This window comes from Lineus longissimus, chromosome 2 (genome assembly GCF_910592395.1).
Source record: "Lineus longissimus chromosome 2, tnLinLong1.2, whole genome shotgun sequence".
Taxonomy (NCBI): Eukaryota; Metazoa; Nemertea; class Pilidiophora; order Heteronemertea; family Lineidae; genus Lineus; species Lineus longissimus.
The window spans coordinates 11,745,946-11,764,804 of record NC_088309.1 but is presented as its reverse complement, the minus strand read 5'-3'; the positions used below and the strand labels follow the sequence as shown (position 1 = coordinate 11,764,804).

The 18,859-nt window shown below is 42.3% G+C and overlaps 1 protein-coding gene across 1 annotated transcript; it reads left to right on the top strand.

The window, feature by feature from the left end:
- The first annotated feature begins 2,335 nt into the window (after positions 1-2,335).
- On the top strand, positions 2,336-5,637 carry LOC135483794 (putative nuclease HARBI1). The gene is made up of 4 exons (XM_064764836.1): positions 2,336-2,346; positions 2,499-2,655; positions 4,290-4,404; positions 4,713-5,637. Exons 1-4 carry the CDS (start codon positions 2,336-2,338, stop codon positions 5,006-5,008), a joined length of 579 nt encoding a protein of 192 aa, XP_064620906.1. The 3' UTR covers positions 5,009-5,637.
- The last annotated feature ends 13,222 nt before the right edge of the window (positions 5,638-18,859 follow it).

The following is an 18,859-nucleotide window of genomic DNA, read 5'->3' as shown; positions in this document are numbered from 1 at the left end:
CCGACACAATAATGGTCTTCGTTGAGGTATTCGGCCCAAAGTTGACGCGTCCGACCGACCGTGGCCATGCACTGCCTGTCATACTACAAATTTGCGTGTCTCCGTTTCCTTGCTTGCGGGTCCTTCCAAATAATGGTCGGGGATGGAGATGGACTGTCAAAAAGTTGCGTGTGCCGTATCGTGAAGGCCACCATGAATGAAATAATCAAATATATGAGCGAAATCATAAAATTTCCGAGGGGCGACGAAGCCACAGGAACTAAGAAGCGCTTCTTCGCAGTTGCAGGTATGTATCAGTTCCCATCTCATGTGCTCCTCGCCCACTACTATTTATAGTGCTCCAATCAGCAAAATGAATGACAAAAATCGATAGGTGAACATGCATATTAAGCAGGTCAAACCTCTCCAATCAGCAAACGGTGAATGAAGAAATCGCTGTTGGTAACCGTGAATATTTTAACAGGTCAAGGACAGGTCAAACTTCATCACCTGTTTTTTTTCATCACACACACGCATGAGATGTGTCGTGTGTCATCATGGAAGCGAAACTGCGTGGTTCAATGCTGTTGTTTGTTTATTGAAAACCGGCTGTTAGATTGCTGGAAACTTTATAGGGAGCTCTTAAGCGAGCTTTATGGTTAAGGGTCGAATGTGTGTGTGTATACCGTCAACGAAAAAAACTTGACCCGGTTAACCGGAACCAGAAAACCTCTGCACCCAGGTGACATTTTTGCACGCGAATCGTATACGCTAATGCACAGCAATTTACCTGGGGAGAGATTTTCTTTTTCCAAACAATTCAGCGGGACGCTATGATGTTTACGCAGAGAAGCCGCCGTTCGGTTGAAGATTTCGTCAAAACAGGGCCGAATCAAAGTGTGACGATACCCTGGGGCGAATCGAAATGCATTAAACAACAATCTGCATCGATGCCAGAGATTATTTTTCTCTTTCCGCGAAGAAATCGTGCTTTGAACTGGCAAAATTCCGCAAAAGATTTTCCGTCTGCTAACTTTTCCGTAGTTTCAAGCGCACCAACATGATCGGTCCGGGGCTGCCCGTTTCGACGACGATTTCGTCAATATCATGGGGTGTGACAATATGTCGACGGTCTGGTTCCATTAATAATGCAATAATCTTGAAAGTACATTGGTCTCAATGTCTATTTCCCCGTTTCCATGTCAAAATCCTACCGTGAAACCTGAAACCACTCGTCCACAACACTGGCCATTTCAACCGTAGAAAGCGCATGCGCACATACTCAAACGCACGCGCTACCCTCAGGTCTCACAAGCCGGTGCGGAGGCCAGGCCTACCTGCCTCCAAAAATGACGCGACGTCATTTCATGCATACCCCTGTTCCAGCGGCTGTAGACTTGGCAGTACCTTACTCTCACACAAACCTATACATTTCTGAATAGCCTGTCTCTTGTAGAATACATCTGATCAAGTTTCAACGTCGTCTAGACATACAGTCATGCATAGACTGATGTAGCACAATGCATGAGACACCCTGTATAACGCAAATTTGAAAAATTTCACCTCTATGCCTTATAACTTAACTTCAAGATTAACACCTGATCACCACTGGCTAGTGAGACCTCAAACTATTCAGGACAGGGGGTCGGCTAATGTCTTTTTGAATTCAAATCCTACACTTGGGTCTTGGGATCATTATGCTTATCTCCGGGAAAAAATATCTACCTTCTCCTGTTGTGTTTAGTTTCCCACATTCTCCCCACCTATTTTCTATACTGCGACAGCGTCTATTGGGTCAACTGCCATGATGGCATCATCCTAACTATATCCCCCCCCCTCTCCCAACCACCAACTACTCGCCATCATTGACATTGACGTGCTAGCCAACTGCTTCTTCGGTCAACTGCCATGATGGCATCATCCTAACTATATCCCCCCCCTCTCCCAACCACCAACTACTCGCCATCATTGACATTGACGTGCTAGCCAACTGCTTCTTCGGTCAACTGCCATGATGGCATCATCCTAACTATATAACCCCCCCCCCCCCACCGAGTCTTCTCGCTCACCAGCCCTATTAAAGAAGAGCTCCCTATCAAGGCCTGAGCCTTCCTCATATTAATCATGTGAAGGTATCTATGCAGCCATCTATTCTAATGAATACTCGCATCCGCGCCACTGTGACTGTGCAGTTGAGTTGATGGAGTGCAGACTGTTGTCGACTGTGACTGTACGTAGTGTTGCATGTTGTTGTTGTGTGCTTGTGTGTCCACCAATGACCATCATCCATGGCATGTACAGCCTACACTACTGCTGTATGGATTGTTGGTCAGTCAGGTCTGGCCTATACTCGATCATGAGTATGCAGTATGTTCTATACTTTTCTTGTACCAATATCATCCCTCCATGCATTGCATACTGCATCCATAAAAATGCCCTCAACTCACTCAGTCACTGAGTGAGCTGGATGTCGACCAGGGCGGGGCGCAGTCGGGGAATGATATAGTTAGTTAATACAGGTCAGTTTGTGTGTTGCCTAATGGTTCTTCCACTTTGATTTTAGGTTTCCCTAACGTAATCGGTGCTTTGGACTGCACACAGATAAAGATTCAAGCCCCATCTCAATTTGAGGATGTTTATGTCTGTCGCAAATCCATTCACAGCATCAATGTTCAGGTAAGCATGTGTGAATAGAACACTTTCAAAAGTCAGTTGGTAGCCCTGCCTAGTAACGAAATGTGCACATAATGTCTGTAGGCCTACACCAAAGTACAATAAACATGCATTGCATTTATTACCAGATGACCGGCTGGCTGGCTTTTTAGCTCACCTCTTAGCAGAGGTGAGCTTATCCCATACCGTGGCGTCCGTCGTCCGTCGTCGTCGTCGTCGTCGTCGTCGTCGTCGTCGTCGTCGTCGTCGTCGTCGTCGTCGTCGTCGTCGTCCGTCGTCCGTTAGCAGGGCACGTTTCGTAACTGTTAGAGCTATTGAGTTGAAACTTGGTACACATGTACCCTTATATAATGACACCTGGGAGACCAAGTTTCGGTCCGATTCGTTTCATGGTTTGGCCACCAGGGGGCCAAACGTTAAAAGTGAAAATATGCAATATCTCCCTTAATAGTAGTCGGGAAATTTTGAAAAAAATATGGTAGGTACTTCTAGCAAAGGTGCATCATATATCCTCCGGGTTTTTGATTTGACCTCCTTTTCAAGGTCACAGAGGTCAAATGGTGTAAATTGGCCGTTAGGATGTAACGATGGCACGTTTCTAAACTGCAATGACTATTGATACCAAATTTGGTACACATTTACCCCTTAGTCAGGTGATCTCAGGGACCGAAGTTTGGTCCAATATGATTCACCACTTGACCACCAGGGGGCAAAATCCAAAAACCTTAAAAATGTGATTATTCCTTAACTTCTTGCCCGATTGCCACCAATTTGATATCATGGGTACATCTAACCACCATACAGTATATGTCACACAGGTTTTTAATTTGACCTTCTTGTCAAGGTCACAGAGGTCAAATGGCGTAAATTCGCCGTCGGGCCGTAACTATGGCACGTTTCTTAACTGCAATGACTATTGATCACAAATTAAGTACACATGTACCCCTTGGTCAGGTGATCTCAGGTACTGAAGTTTGGTGCGATCTGATTTGCCGTTTGGCCTCCAGGGAGGGGGCCAAATCCTAAATTCTTCAAAATGCCATTATTCCTAGTAATGACTTGCCCGATTGGCACCAATTTTATATCATAGGTACATCTAATTCTAACAACCATTCAATGTGTCACCCGGGTCTTCTTTGATTTGACCTACTTTTCAAGGTCACAGAGGTCGAATGTACTGTAAATTGGCCATTTTGGGGAAATTGTAATTGCTTGGACCTACATCAAACCTAACACTGCATGACACAAGACCATGCTCTTTATCCATCTTTCCTCCACATGAGGTGAGCACAATGGCCCTGGCCATTTCATTCATTTAGTCATCTTGGAACGAGATCAGGTTCACTTTCAAAGCCTGGCTCATTGGAGGCCTGATCTAGTTTAAGAGATTGCATGTCCATCTGAAATATGAATATCCTGATTCCTGGCATAGTATGAATTAAAATCATTGCTAAGTATGAAAAATTTTGAAAGTACAGTGTTTCTGCCAGAAAAATATTCAAGAGGGGGAACCAAAGCCCAAATTCCTGGTCGAAAGAGCAAATTTTGGCTGTTTTTCGGACAATCTTGGCAGTTGCCCCCCCCCCCCGGCAGAAACCCAGAAATAATATTTCAATTTCCACTTTTTGGTATTGCAGATGATATGTGATGCTGATCGCATTGCCACAAACCTTGTAGCCAAATGGCCGGGAAGTGTTCACGACAGTCGAATATTCAAGGTGTCGTCCATTGGCCGAGAACTTGCTAACCAAGGTAATTCAGACATGTGTGATACCCACTAAAAACAAGTAATTTAATAGATAGATAAATAATTTAATTGGAACTTTATCAACATTTATAACTAACATACATGTAGTAGAAAAGAAATTATCACATAGGCATACTACTGGATCAACAGTATCATGCTTATTTGAAAAATATATAATATATAAACGAGAAACCCCATGTTATGTATAAAATGACAAAAAAACATTGATATTCTCATATTCAATAAATTAGTATAAAATTCATTCATTTTGAAAAAAATTATTTCATTTACAATATTGTATGTACAATTTCAGCTCCACATGATGGATTCCTTTTGGGAGACAAAGGTTATGCACTTGAACCGTACCTGATGACACCTTATCGGAATCCAACACCTGAAGAAGCTAGATATAATGCCGCCCAAGCACGAACCAGGACACGAGTTGAGCAGGCCTTTGGCATTTTAAAGAGGCGGTTCCATTGCTTGCACGATGAAATTCGGCTGGTCCCAGAACAGGCCTGTGAAGTGATAGTCTGCTGTGTAATCCTCAATAACATTGATAAGGATTCTATTATTGTCAAAATGTTTTCATGTGGTATTGATAGTTAGCATGGTTAGTAGGCCTTCACTTTTACCTTTCTCTTTACTGGTATTGGAACAGGGCCTTATCTGACTTTTTGGCTCACCGTAGGGGAGTCTTTACAATACCGCAGTGTCCGTCGTCCGTCGTCGTCTGTCGTCGTCGTTGTCCGTCGTCGTCGTCGTCGTATCCTGTTTCAAAAACAGTGGCACGTTTCTTAACCGCTAAGCCTATGAACTTGTTACTTTGTACACAGGACTCCCTTAGTCGAATGACCTGTGACACTAAATTTCGGTCCGATCTGATTCTTAATTTGGCCACCAGGGGGCCGAATGTAGATATCTAAAAAGTGTGATATCTCGCTTATTAATGACTTGTTTGGAATGAAATTTTTGTGGTAGGTACTCATAGCAAGGATACATCATATATCATACGGGTTTTTAATTTGACCTACTTTTCAAGGTCACAGAGGTCAAATGGCGTAAATTGGCTGTTTCAGTGTAACTATGGCACGTTTTTCAACCTCCACAGCTATGAACTTGAAACTTAGTACATATAACCCCCTATACCAGATAACCTCTGGTGCTGAATTTCGGTCTGATCTGATTCTCAACTTGGCCACCAGGGGGCCGAATGTGGATACCTAAAAAGTGTGATAATTCGCTTATCAAACACTTGTTTTCAATAAAACTTTCGTGGTGGGTACTCATAGCAAGGATACATCATATATCGTACAGGTTTTTAATTTGACCTACTTTTCAAGGTTGCAGAGGTCAAATGGCATAAATTGGCTGTTTCAGTGTAACTATGGCACGTTTCTCAACCGCCACAGCTATGAACTTGAAACTTGGTACATATAACCCCCTATATCAGATAACCCCTTGTGCTGAATATCGGTCCGATCTGATTCTCAATTTGGCCACCAGGGGGTCGAATGTGGATATCTAAAAAGTGTGATATCTCGCTTATTGATGACTTGTTTTCGATAAAACTTTTGTGGTAGGTACTCATAGCAAGGATACATCATATATCATATGGGTTTTTAATTTGACCTACTTGTCGAGGTCACAGAGGTCACAACGCAGACACAGATATGGCCGAAATTGCATGTTTTGTGTTTTTCGTGTTGTGGCAATCCAAAGGTCGTGAGTTCAAACCCCGGTCAGGGACGGCCAAAAATATTTTTTTATTTGATTATTTTTTATCTTTTCCCTTTTGTCTTTTCTGACTTGTATCTTACATTTTCTTGATTTTTGGCTCACCGTAGGGGAGTCTTATGTAATACCGCAGTGTCCGTCGTCCGTCGTCGTCGTCCGTCGTCTGTCGTTGTATCCTATTTAAAAAACAGTGGCACGTTTCTTAACCGCTAGGGCTATGAACTTAAAACTTTGTACACAGCACCCCCTAGGTCAGGTGACCTCTGACACTGAATTTCGGTCCGATCTGATTCTCAACTTGGCCACCAGGGGGCCAAATGTTGATATCTAAAAAGTGTGATATCTCGCTTATTAGTGACTTGTTTTCGATGAAACTTGTGTTGTAGGTACTCATAGCAAATATACATCTTATATCATACGGGTTTTTAATTTGACCTACTTTTTAAGTTCACAGAGGTCATATGGCGTAAATTGGCCGTTAGAGTGTAAACTATGGCACGTTTCTTAACCACTGAAGCTATGAACTTGAAACTTGGTACATATAACCCCCTATATCACATAGCCTCTGGTGCTGAATTTCAGTTTGATCTGATTCTCAACTTTGCCACCAGGGGGCCAAAAGTGGATATCTAAAAAGTGTGATATCTCGCTTATAAGTGACTTGTTTTCGATAAAATTTTTATGGTAGGTACTCTTAGGAAGAATACATCACATGTCTTACGGGTTTTCAATTTGACCTACTTTTCAAGGTCACAGAGGTCATATGGCGTAAATTGGCTGTTGGAGTGTAAACTATGGCACGTTTCTTAACCAGTAAAGCTATGAACTTGAAACTTGGTGCATATAACCCCCTACATCAGATAACCTTTGATGCCGAATTTTGGCCTGATCTGATTCTTTTTTTCGGCCACCAGGGGGCCATAATGGAAAAAGTAAGAAGTGCAATATCTTGCTTATTTGAGTGAATTGTTTTCGATAAAATTTTTATGGCAGGGACTTCTAGCAAGGATACACCACATGTCCTACGATTTTTGGATTTGACCTCCTTTTCTAGGTCACAGAGGTCAAATGGCGTAAATTGGCCATTAGAGTGTAACTATGGCACGTTTCTTAACTGCTGAAGCTATGAACTTGAAAGTTGGTACATGTAACCCCCTACATCAGATAATCTCTGACACCGAATTTTGGCCTCATCTGATTCTTGATTTGGCCACCAGGGGGTCAAAACTGAAAAAGTAGGACGTGCAATATCTTGCTTATTAATGACTTTTTTTCGATGAATTTTTTATTGCAGGGACTCTTAGCAATCACACGATATTGATCTTGTTGATGGCATAGACAATTATTGGTTGGATCATAAACTTATATATACTGCCCCGTCTTATTACTTGACATCAATACACATCTAAAAAAAGTCTTCATGCCTGATTGTGTTCACCATATTCACCTCTAAACTAAGCATGATCCTGCCTACTAAAAGATGTATACGGTGAGCACAATAGCCCCTGGCCGTTTCATTGCAAAATGTTGGTGCTTTCTACTGAAGTCTTAACCCTACAGCTGCGTGAACTGAACTCTTGACTTCTGATACATAATCATTTTTTGTGAGAATGGCAAAATGACTTACCTCCATGCTTTATATTCTTGTACTTTTTTCACATTCTGCACTTGTGCGCACCACTACTCCTGCAGCGCTGTACGTAAAATGATATTTCGAAACAGTTCAAGTTCAAATTTGAACTAAGATGTAAGAATGATGCTAAAAGTAACATCACACAACAAAAAGTGCATTGCCATTGACATTTTAAAAATATCAATATTGCAGTACTAAATTGCAATACCTGGGCCATGATGCCTTATTTGATGATTATAACCGAAGTAGGCCTACTTAGCAAAACTTCAGTTCCTATATCACTTTGAAATTATCTTGTATCAGCCACTGGACTGTTCTTCTTGTGTTCATATTTTCATTTTAAAGGGACTCTGTAGACAGCAAGGTGGGCAAGATGAAGTTTAAATTAGTCGGGTCTCTCACATCTCGAAGTACATCGAAATCTTCGATCATGCTTGTACGCCGAATATATTCATATATATTAAACATGACCCAGTTTGAACTACAGTGGACACCTCCCTTAGTGGACACCTCTCTATTGAGGATAACCTCTCCATCAAGGACACTAGTTTTGTTCACAAAGTGGTTGTTTCCATTACATTTGACCTTTTTAATCAGGCACCCCTCAAGTAAGGACAGCACTTGCCAGTCCCAAGGGTGCCCTGAATAATAGAGAGGTACTGTACTTAAGATCAAGATGACCAATTTAAACTTTTTGGCACTTTGCACCTGCCTAAATAGTCCCCATTTCTAAAATGTTGATAAACAGATATGATGATGGCATTGTCATTGATCTTGTCAACTCTAGTCTAAAGCATTGATGCACTTGTCATAAATCTTTAACTGTATTAATATTTACACTTTACAGTGAGAGAAATATTATTTTATCATTATATTGATTGATTGTTATCAAAACTCATGTTTTTATTGTTCTTATTTCATATCTGAAATCTTTTCTACGGCTGTGACCAATTAGTAGGTAAACACATAGGGGGATTCCCCAAACGCTGAGTCACACAGCAGCTGCGCTTATCTACATAATACATGCTAATGGTGACCTGATTTCCTTTTATTGGCTGAAATCGTCACACCTCCCAACCACACCTCCAAACGATCTCAAAATTAATGTTTGTTTTCTTTCGGAAATGATGTGCGATTCTGTTCGATTTCACAGCAAAAATAGGCAGTATCGTGTCTGTTTAAGGCGTGGCGAAATTTGAACTTGGGGACACACAAATTTCGGGGTAAGGCGAGTGCATTTAGGGAAGTTTTTCAGTCGGATTGTGAGTGTCTACCATGCATCGCATCGCATGCATGCATGGTGAAGCAGACGACACAACAACATTGAGTCCGTGCACCACGGGCACAAATTTTTAGCACAAAGTTTGCCCGGGGAACATCACCCCAGTCAAGTTGTAATATTTGTACTATGCCAGGCATGAATAACTTATTGATTTATTGGTCAACCAGCCGTGTCTCGACGAGAAGACTAAAGCAGACAACAGGGAACGATTGAACTTGAAGAACACACCTCACATCCTCGGCAACGGCCTCCCAGGCGGCCGCTCTTGGAAGCCTTTGACACGCAGCCCGTCCCAATGTCCGCTATCCCACTGATGCAGCGGTCAATTGTAAATCTGACCCCCCCCCCCCCTTCAGACATTCGACACTTATGCGACACCTGGAATATATAAGGACGTCCAGGAATCGACACTTGTTCACCCAGAACTTTTAACTTCTACTCCAGGATTTCACTCTTTCTTCCTGTGGTCAAGTTCAGAACGTCACCTTTTTTCCACCTGACAGAATCCTGAAGTTCAGAACGTCACCTTTTTTTCACCTGACAGAATCCTGAACGCCAGGAATTCAACACCAACTCACAGGTATAGCATCGCTTTCGAGCATGCATATGCATAAATTAAACTTTCAGCAGTTATTCAACAATGTGATGAAGCTATCTATAGTTCAGTAACCACCTCTGAAATGGCATTAATCGGCCAAATTGACGATCTCTCAACTGCTTCCGGTCGGAGACATGGAGGCCGCCATCTTGGAATATTGTCAATTTTGACGGCTCAATTTCACACAAAAACCACCTCCGAACTCCGTGAATCACCAACGTCTTCGCCAAAAAAAGGAACCATAACAATCTACAGATATCCCGACGCATGACACTGCTGGAGAGATCAATCAATCTTTTCACTACAGCTGGATATACTAGAAAACATTCTAAGCACTCCACTCACCTGCTGTCCATGATGCTGCCCAGCTCCAAAAACGTGTCTGGGCATGTCTGGGATGGGCCGTGGCAGTTCGTCAGGAATGCGACGCTTGTTCGACATGCCTGTCGCAACTTCGTCGACAGGAATTCACCAAAGACAATTGCTTTTAATATCAGACCTACGACGGAAATGCGATGCTACTCTTTTCCCAATACGCCAGAGGTTCGACTGTCTGATTTTTTCTTAACCCTCAGGAAGCGACACTAATCCGGCGTCGCATTAGCGTCGACCCCTGAGGTGGGGGGGGGGGGGGGGGGGGTCAGAGTTAGAATTGACCGCTGCATGAAACGTCCAATGCAGTGCCTCTCACGTAGGCGAACAGCCTCCATTAGCATGGCCTCCTCCTGGGATGACCAATTTGTTGCTCTAACCCGCTTGACTTCATGCACTTCCATGTTTACCTCCATTTTTCTCGGGCGTAATGTTGCTTGGCCTAGCCTACATACACAACAGTAATGATATGGTACCAATTCTGTTCTAACCGTCGGTAGTCGCCGCCCGTATTTCCGTACATCCTTAATCTTCATCTTCGTCCTTATAATGTGATGGGCTCCTTTCGGAACGTAACTGATATACATGGGCCGCTTGGGCCCAGGGGATTTGGACAGCAAAGGAGTAAATACTAATAGCGCTTGATTGTAAGAGGGGGTGTGGGTGTGGCGCATTTATTGTCTTATCGGCTATATACATGTACATTCGGTGGTAAGTTTCAATAATGAGAGCACCATAGTTCCAAAATACTAGTAATTCCTTGGAAAATTTCATCATTATGGGTCATTATCATCCGCACCGCCGAGCATCAGAAACGAAGATCAATGTGCCTCTCCCGCCATGCCCATTTCCCACGTGGTCGCGATGTGGCATTCACAATCCGACCTCCTTCATTGCCGACCAGCTGAAGAGTTCCTTGGAAACGTTCTCGGGAATATTCGTAATCTCACGGAAACTCCCGAAGTCTTAGTGGAACTATCGGAGGCTGGCTGAAACGGCCGGCTCGGCACGTTTCACCTGACTTAAGTCATTTTGGGAAAACTTAGCTAAGTTCGTCTTAAGATGCTTTGAGATTTGTACTTAAGTTTTTGACTTGGCTTAGTCAAAATATTATGACTTAAGACAAATACTTAAGATTCTTTGAGAAACCGGGCCCTAGGTTTTAAATATCAAAGTGGCTATTCTTACGGTACCGTAACAATAAAAATTTCACCGATTTCAGGGATTAAACTGAGGATTAGGGGACAAGGATTAGTGTTAGGGAAGGGTTAAGGAGGTGTTAGTGTTAGGACTAAGGGACAGGGTCTGGGTTAGGTTTGGGGTAGGATTATTAAGGCTCAAAAATGAAAATGACCGCCGTAAGAATAGCCAGTTGTTCGCATGTAAAATGCATTAGAGACTGCCGTAATAATAGCCACAGTCTATACTCCGCCTCTCGATATTTAAAACCCCTGATGAAATCCATGCCTTTCTGTGGGGAGTTAGCGGTAGGAAAAAAAGCGATCTAAGAATTACGGTCGCTGTGAACATGGTGAAAGGACATGCGAATTATTTTTTGGGGTGGGACGAATAATTAAGTCGCGGGGACGAATTTTTATCTCGGGGGGACGGCTTATTAAGTCGGGGGGACGAATTATTAAATGAGTTATTATTTCAGGGGGACAACTTATTATCAATATTAAGCCGGGGGGACGACTTACAAAAACAAAAAACGAAGAAAAAAAATGTTAAAGACATTTTGCCGTCATTTTTATTATCTCGGAGAGAGACGACTTAGTGAGCCGGGAATGACTTACGGAAACGAGGCTGGGCTTTATACATCATATCCAGTCAGGTATTAGCATGACGCGATCGTCCGCTGATCATACTCCGGTGCCGCATACTGAGTGATTCGTTTGAGCCCCATGCCGACTCGAGATTATCTCACTTAGTCAGCTGCAATGAATCGATTTACAATATTGTGAATCTATCGCAAACGAGCAATGCATCGCTCAATGTCCGTTCTACTTGCGATTCATCAACAAGTTTCAACGGTAAATGACGTCACACAACCGGCCGTACAATATTGTAGAGTGATTTATTCCAACTTCTTCAACTTCGTTCATTGCATTAAATGGCTAATTTTGAGATGGATTTGGTCTTGAAAACAACGAGAAACAAAAACACTAATGAATTGCAACTCGATTCATTGCAACTAACTGCAACAAGCTGAGTTGCTTTCAACTTAAAAAAAATCTCTCAGTGTGCGGCTGGCATACCGGAGTATGATCAGTGCGAACAATCGCGCCATGCTAATACCTGACATAAGGTGATTACGCCGAAATCGTTTCGTAAAGTTAAATAAGCCCAGCCTCGCTTCCGTGAGTCGTCCCCCGAGATGATAAAAAAGACGGAAAAATGCAAGAAAAAAAAAATTCTTAAAAACATTTTTTTTCTTCCTGTTTTTGTTTCTGTAAGTCGTCCCCCGACTTAGTATAGTATGTCGTCTCCCCGAGATAATAAGTCGTCCCCCGACTTATTAAATCGTCACGGAGATAATGAAAATGTGTTGTTTTTTTGTTTTTTTTTCGTTTTCGTAAGTCCTCCCGCCCCGAAAAAATAGCTTTCGATGTCCTTTCCCAGCCACCGTACATAGAATAACCGTCATCAAGTCATACTAGTTTCTTAGTGGAATCCTATTGTCAATGTCAATATGATCTATCCTTGTTAGAGTAACTGATCTGCACTAGACTTTTGAACAGGAATTAAGTAGGTACATTTTTAACGCCCGGGAAAAAGTTCAGTAAACACAGTTGGCTGAATCGGCTGTTGTATGGCGAAGTCCGCTTTTAAGCTTGATTTATCGAAGGCTCTTTCGTGAATTGCATGTCCCCCGCTGCGAGTTTGTTTCATTTCGTAATAAATACACAAAAACACTTCAACAGAATGTTTGACAGCAAAAAAATCGATGTAGATTGAAGAATCAAAACGTTAGGATCGAACGTGTTTATTGTATTATACCGCCAACATAAACTCTTCAAGGTAATCGGAACAGCCACCCTTCCCAGTGGATTGTAGTGGATTTTCTCAGGGTTTTGTATACGATGTAGGAGTATCAAAACCTGTATCTCAGGATGCTGGAGCTTGTGCAACGTAATTTTTCATGACATTTCTTCAATGGCGCGAAAACCCCGTGCAAAAAGTGTGTGGCCTACTAACATTTTCTATGCTAGAATATCGGGCCTTTTTCTGGAGCACTTGTGGTCAGAATGAACTTTTGAATCGATTAAAACGCAGGGACATGCTGTAACAATCAATTTGAGGTAGGTTTGATGAAAATCCGCGAGCAATTGTGAAGAGAAGACTCACTCTGAAGAGCGATTTTCAACTTTGTACATGAGAACAGGCATCAATGTATTGTAGGCTACACGCAAATCTTGAACGGTTGAAGCATCCTCTATACATGGAAACTAAGATCATGACGTTATTAAAGTAAGTCGTATTTGAAACACGATAGGTCCATTCATATCCATGGAAACGGCCCGCGTCTCAAGAACTATAGAGTGTTTTCACGGTCTGCCATGTTGGAGGGCAGAACGATTATGGCTTTTTGGGCTTGTTCACTTTTGTCTGTCCCTCCACCATGGCCGGTGATGACGTCACGTGCAACCACTCTATGGTCTGGTTCAATCAAGATGTTCAGAAATCTTGAAAATCGCTCTCATTTTCACATTTGGTCTTGGATATTCATCGAACCTACAAATTGATCGTTGCATCATGTCCTATGCCGCGAAACCCCCGGCAAATTGTGTGTACTGAAATTTCTTATGCTGGAACATCGGGCCTTTTTCTGGAGCGGTTGTATTTGGAATGAACTTTCGAATGGATTAAAACGCAGGGACATGCTGTATCAAACAATCTGAGGTATAGGTTAAGGTTTGATGAAAATCCAAGACCAATTGTGAAAAAAAGAGCGATTTGGAAGATTTCTAAACATCTTGAACCAGACTATACAAAATGTAGTTGTTTTGGGGGAGGGGAGGGGGGGGGGGGGCTACAAAGTGGACCTCCTCCCCGCTGGCTAGTGAGACCCCAGCATACAGTGTTGCTGCATAACTACTTAGCAATAGCATGGACACGAGGTTCAAAGGGAGCATAAGTTATTTCCTATCTGGGAAGTACGGGAATAAACTACAGGTCTTTTATCATTTGCAGTTCACCTCTCTATATAGATACAATGCCAACATTCACTGCCTAAAAATAAAATAACAAGAATTTTCTGGTAATTCTTTTGTATCATTTTGATGAGTATTTTCAGTATGCCTCTGCTTACTTCTGAGAAAAAAAGCAACATGATGTAGCACACAGAACTGAGTTACTATTTGTCGGGCAACGCAACGTATCAACAGCCAACAGTCAGGCCTTTCAATTCCATGGAGATCAATATACCCTGTATTTTTCGCCCTATTTTGGTGCTATTCAATTCAAGCGTGGGCGATGCCTCTTCTGCTTGGATGGAGCACAATTACTTGTAAAAAATGCAAGGAAATATTATGATGTATGATATCCCTCTCAGGAAGTTACCTCATTTTGTCGACATTAAGAAAATGAGTTCAACAATAAGTTCTCATTTATGAAAACATAGGTTTTTATTTATCTGTCACTATCCATTCCACAGTCTGTCAGAGTCAATAAAAGACAGAGTCCACTGTTTTAATTGGCTACAGAGCCTAACTAACTTGGCCTCATATGATAAATAATATCTATTTATAAGATGGTTTTTATACCAAACACACCTTGCTTGCCCCTATTCAGGTCATATATATCAAGTTATACGCAATCAACGATGTATTATGTGACAGTTCAACATTTGCTGGGATGCGAATCCGATACATTCAACCCCCTGCACGAAATTGGTCATTCCGCGTCCCCAAATTACTAATGTAGGGAGCCGATCATGTACATATGCACAATACATTTGAACTATAGTAATAGCCTAATACCATTGGCGGGCCATGGCGATTTAGCGGATTCTGCGGATTCTGCGGAATCTGGTCTGCAGCGGATTTTCTGTGTTATGGGTATCCGGTCGTTTCGCTCCCTGACGTTTTCGCCCCCAGCCTTTTCGCCTCCAAACTTTGCCTAATACCATTAGGCCCCACGTGGTGGCGCTGAAGGTGGCCGCTGCCGCTGCCGTGATGTAATGTAATCAAGTTAAATCAAGAGAGTGTCTGAGAGTCACTCTACCCAAAAATTAGTCGTTTCGCCTCCTGGGACTTGGGGTGGTTTTAAGGATCGTTGCCAGGATCTCGGGCTTGTCACCTGTCATCGCATGATCTTTCTGGCTGTTTGGTCATCAAGAGTGGGATGATTGACTCGGGTGGACGTTTTAGAAAAATCTTTTATTTATTATCATGAGTGTGGGAAATTCTCTGTTTAAACTGATTTGTCATCTGGGAGTCCTGGACATCATCAGTCATCATGTGACTTGAATATCTTAACTTATGATGGATCATCAAGGCAATCGTATGTTGCTCGTGCACAATTTTGCGATGTTGTAAATTAAAGAGAGACGTGTCAACCAGGCCAGTGTAGAAGTTTAAAATGTCCCCTGGAAAAAGTGTCCGTCCCTATTGTATTCTGCACGATATTAACAAATTAACGAATGAGCGAAAATGGCGTGTGTTATTCGGGTGCGTAACGTGGAAATCGTCCGATAATAGAATGCAGACATTTTTTTCATGCATGTTGGGGTTTTTCCGAAATGCTTGATAATCTCAGCGGTTTAGACAATTTAACAGTATGGAATATTACAAATATTTATTATAAGGATAATTTATCATAATATCGATATTTTCGTGCTGTTTTTATGCTGATTCCGCCCAGATTCCGCAGGTTCCGCAGAATCGCAGGATCCGCTAAATCGCCATTGGCGCTGAGGCGGTCGCTGCCGGGGGCCTAATTCTAAACGACTTTATTTTTGTGATTAAAACTGTGATTAAAGATGGTCATTATCCCCAACCACCAAACGAGCAGTATCGATGTGCCACAACAAATTAGACGTCAGGGGCGGGTTGTTCAAAGCACCGATAACCACTATCGGTGGTTATATCCACCGATATAAAACCACTGATAACTTTAATTCTCCGATAGGCTGAGTTGTTCAAAGCCCTGTTAGGATTTAGCTGCCGATAAACCACTGATAACTTTAACCCACCCCTAGGGGTACCGATAAAGCCCCGATAGCTTGTCGCTAGGGATAAATGCAGAATCCAAAATGGCTGCCCATCGGATGCTGCTATTTGGCTCACCGTAAGGGGAGTCTATACGATAGCGCTGTGTCCGTCGGCGTCGGCGTCGTCGTCGTCGTCGTCGTCGTCGTCGTCGTCCGTCGTATCCTGTTTCAGAAACAGTGGCACGTTTCTTTACCGCTAGGGCTATGAACTTGAAACTTTGTACACAGCACCCCCTAGGTCAGGTGACTTCTGACACTGAATTTCGGTCCGATCTGATTCTCAACTTGGCCACCAGGGGGCCAAATGTCGATATCTAAAAAGTGTGATATCTCGCTTATTAGTGACTTGTTTTCGATGAAACTTTTGTTGTAGGTACTCATAGCAAATATACATCTTATATCACACGGGTTTTTAATTTGACCTGCTTTTCAAGGTCACAGAGGTCATATGGCGTAAATTGGCCGTTAGAGTGTCAACTATGGCACGTTTCTTAACCACTAAAGCTATGAACTTGAAACTTAGTACATATAACCCCCTATATCACATAGCCTCTGGTGCTGAATTTCAGTTTGATCTGATTCTCAACTTTGCCACCAGGGGGCCAAAAGTGGAAATCTAGGAAGTGTGATATCGCGCTTATAAGTGACTTGTTTTCGATAAAATTTTTATGGTAGGTACTCTTAGGAAAAATACATCACATATCTTACGGGTTTTCAATTTGACCTACTTTTCAAGGTCACAGAGGTCATATGGCGTAAATTGGCCGTTAGAATGTGAACTATGGCACGTTTCTTAACCAGTAAAGCTATGAACTTGAAACTTGGTGCATATAACCCCCTACATCAGATACCTCTGATGCCGAATTTTGGCCCGATCTGATTCCTTATTCGGCCACCAGGGGGCCATAATGGAAAAAGTAAGAAGTGCAATATCTTGCTTATTTGAGTGAATTGTTTTCGATAAAATTTTTATGGCAGGGACTTCTAGCAAGGATACACCACATGTCCTACGATTTTTGGATTTGACCTCCTTTTCTAGGTCACAGAGGTCAAATGGCGTAAATTGGCCGTTAGAGTGTAACTATGGCACGTTTCTTAACTGCTGAAGCTATGAACTTGAAAGTTGGTTCATGTAACCCCCTACGTCAGATAATCTCTGACACCGAATTTTGGCCTGATCTGATTCTTGATTTGGCCACCAGGGGTCAAAACTTAAAACGTAGGACGTGCAATATCTCGCTTATTAATGACTTTTTTTCGATGAAATTTTTATTGCAGGGACTCTTAGCAATCACACGATATTGATCTTGTTGATGTCATAGACAATTATTGGTTCGATCATAAACTTATTAGACCATATCCACAACTCCGTGGATATGGTCTATTGTTTTTACTGAGCCGATCGCCAGGACCCGAGGGATGTGGTTTTCGACACGTATCTCCGAAACTGCCGCACGGAACGACCTGAAATTTGGTTAGGTTTAAAATACATCACATATCTTACGGGTTTTCAATTTGACCTACTTTTCAAGGTCACAGAGGTCATATGGCGTAAATTGGCCGTTAGAATGTGAACTATGGCACGTTTCTTAACCAGTAAAGCTATGAACTTGAAACTTGGTGCATATAACCCCCTACATCAGATACCTCTGATGCCGAATTTTGGCCCGATCTGATTCTTTATTCGGCCACCAGGGGGCCATAATGGAAAAAGTAAGAAGTGCAATATCTTGCTTATTTGAGTGAATTGTTTTCGATAAAATTTTTATGGCAGGGACTTCTAGCAAGGATACACCACATGTCCTACGATTTTTGGATTTGACCTCCTTTTCTAGGTCACAGAGGTCAAATGGCGTAAATTGGCCGTTAGAGTGTAACTATGGCACGTTTCTTAACTGCTGAAGCTATGAACTTGAAAGTTGGTTCATGTAACCCCCTACGTCAGATAATCTCTGACACCGAATTTTGGCCTGATCTGATTCTTGATTTGGCCACCAGGGGTCAAAACTTAAAACGTAGGACGTGCAATATCTCGCTTATTAATGACTTTTTTTCGATGAAATTTTTATTGCAGGGACTCTTAGCAATCACACGATATTGATCTTGTTGATGTCATAGACAATTATTGGTTCGATCATAACCTTTTTAGACCATATCCACAACTCCGTGGATATGGTCTATTGTTTTTACTGAGCCGATCGCCAGGACCCGAGGGATGTGGTTTTCGACACGTATCTCCGAAACTGCCGCACGGAACGACCTGAAATTTGGTTAGGTTACGTTTCATAACCTGCTAACGAACAACGTGTACTTTATTTTTGCAGCCGTTGCTTACTTTTTTAGTTTTCGGGTGATTTTTGATGAAAATCGCCGGTTCTGAACCGTTCCGGTAATAACACTGCCTCCCGCGTTTTTACCGATTAGGCAAGTTGCTCAACGTTGATCTGTCCCGACCTGAACAGGTGGGAGGATACCCGCTACATGGAAGAGCCAACAGACATTTCGTCTGCGCATTCTAGACTGGGTGAGTGTGATTTTTTCGTGATTGTAATCGCCCTCAAATTTGTGTTGAAACACTGCATCAGACAAAATTAACTCATCAGAGGTCAAGAAAAGGATCATAG

Excerpts from the sequence above, each read along its gene's own strand:
- LOC135483794 (XM_064764836.1), top strand. Across the intron at positions 2,656-4,289 it reads TTCACAGCATCAATGTTCAG|ATGATATGTGATGCTGATCG; the intron begins GTAAGCATGTGT and ends TTGGTATTGCAG. Across the intron at positions 4,405-4,712 it reads CCGAGAACTTGCTAACCAAG|CTCCACATGATGGATTCCTT; the intron begins GTAATTCAGACA and ends GTACAATTTCAG.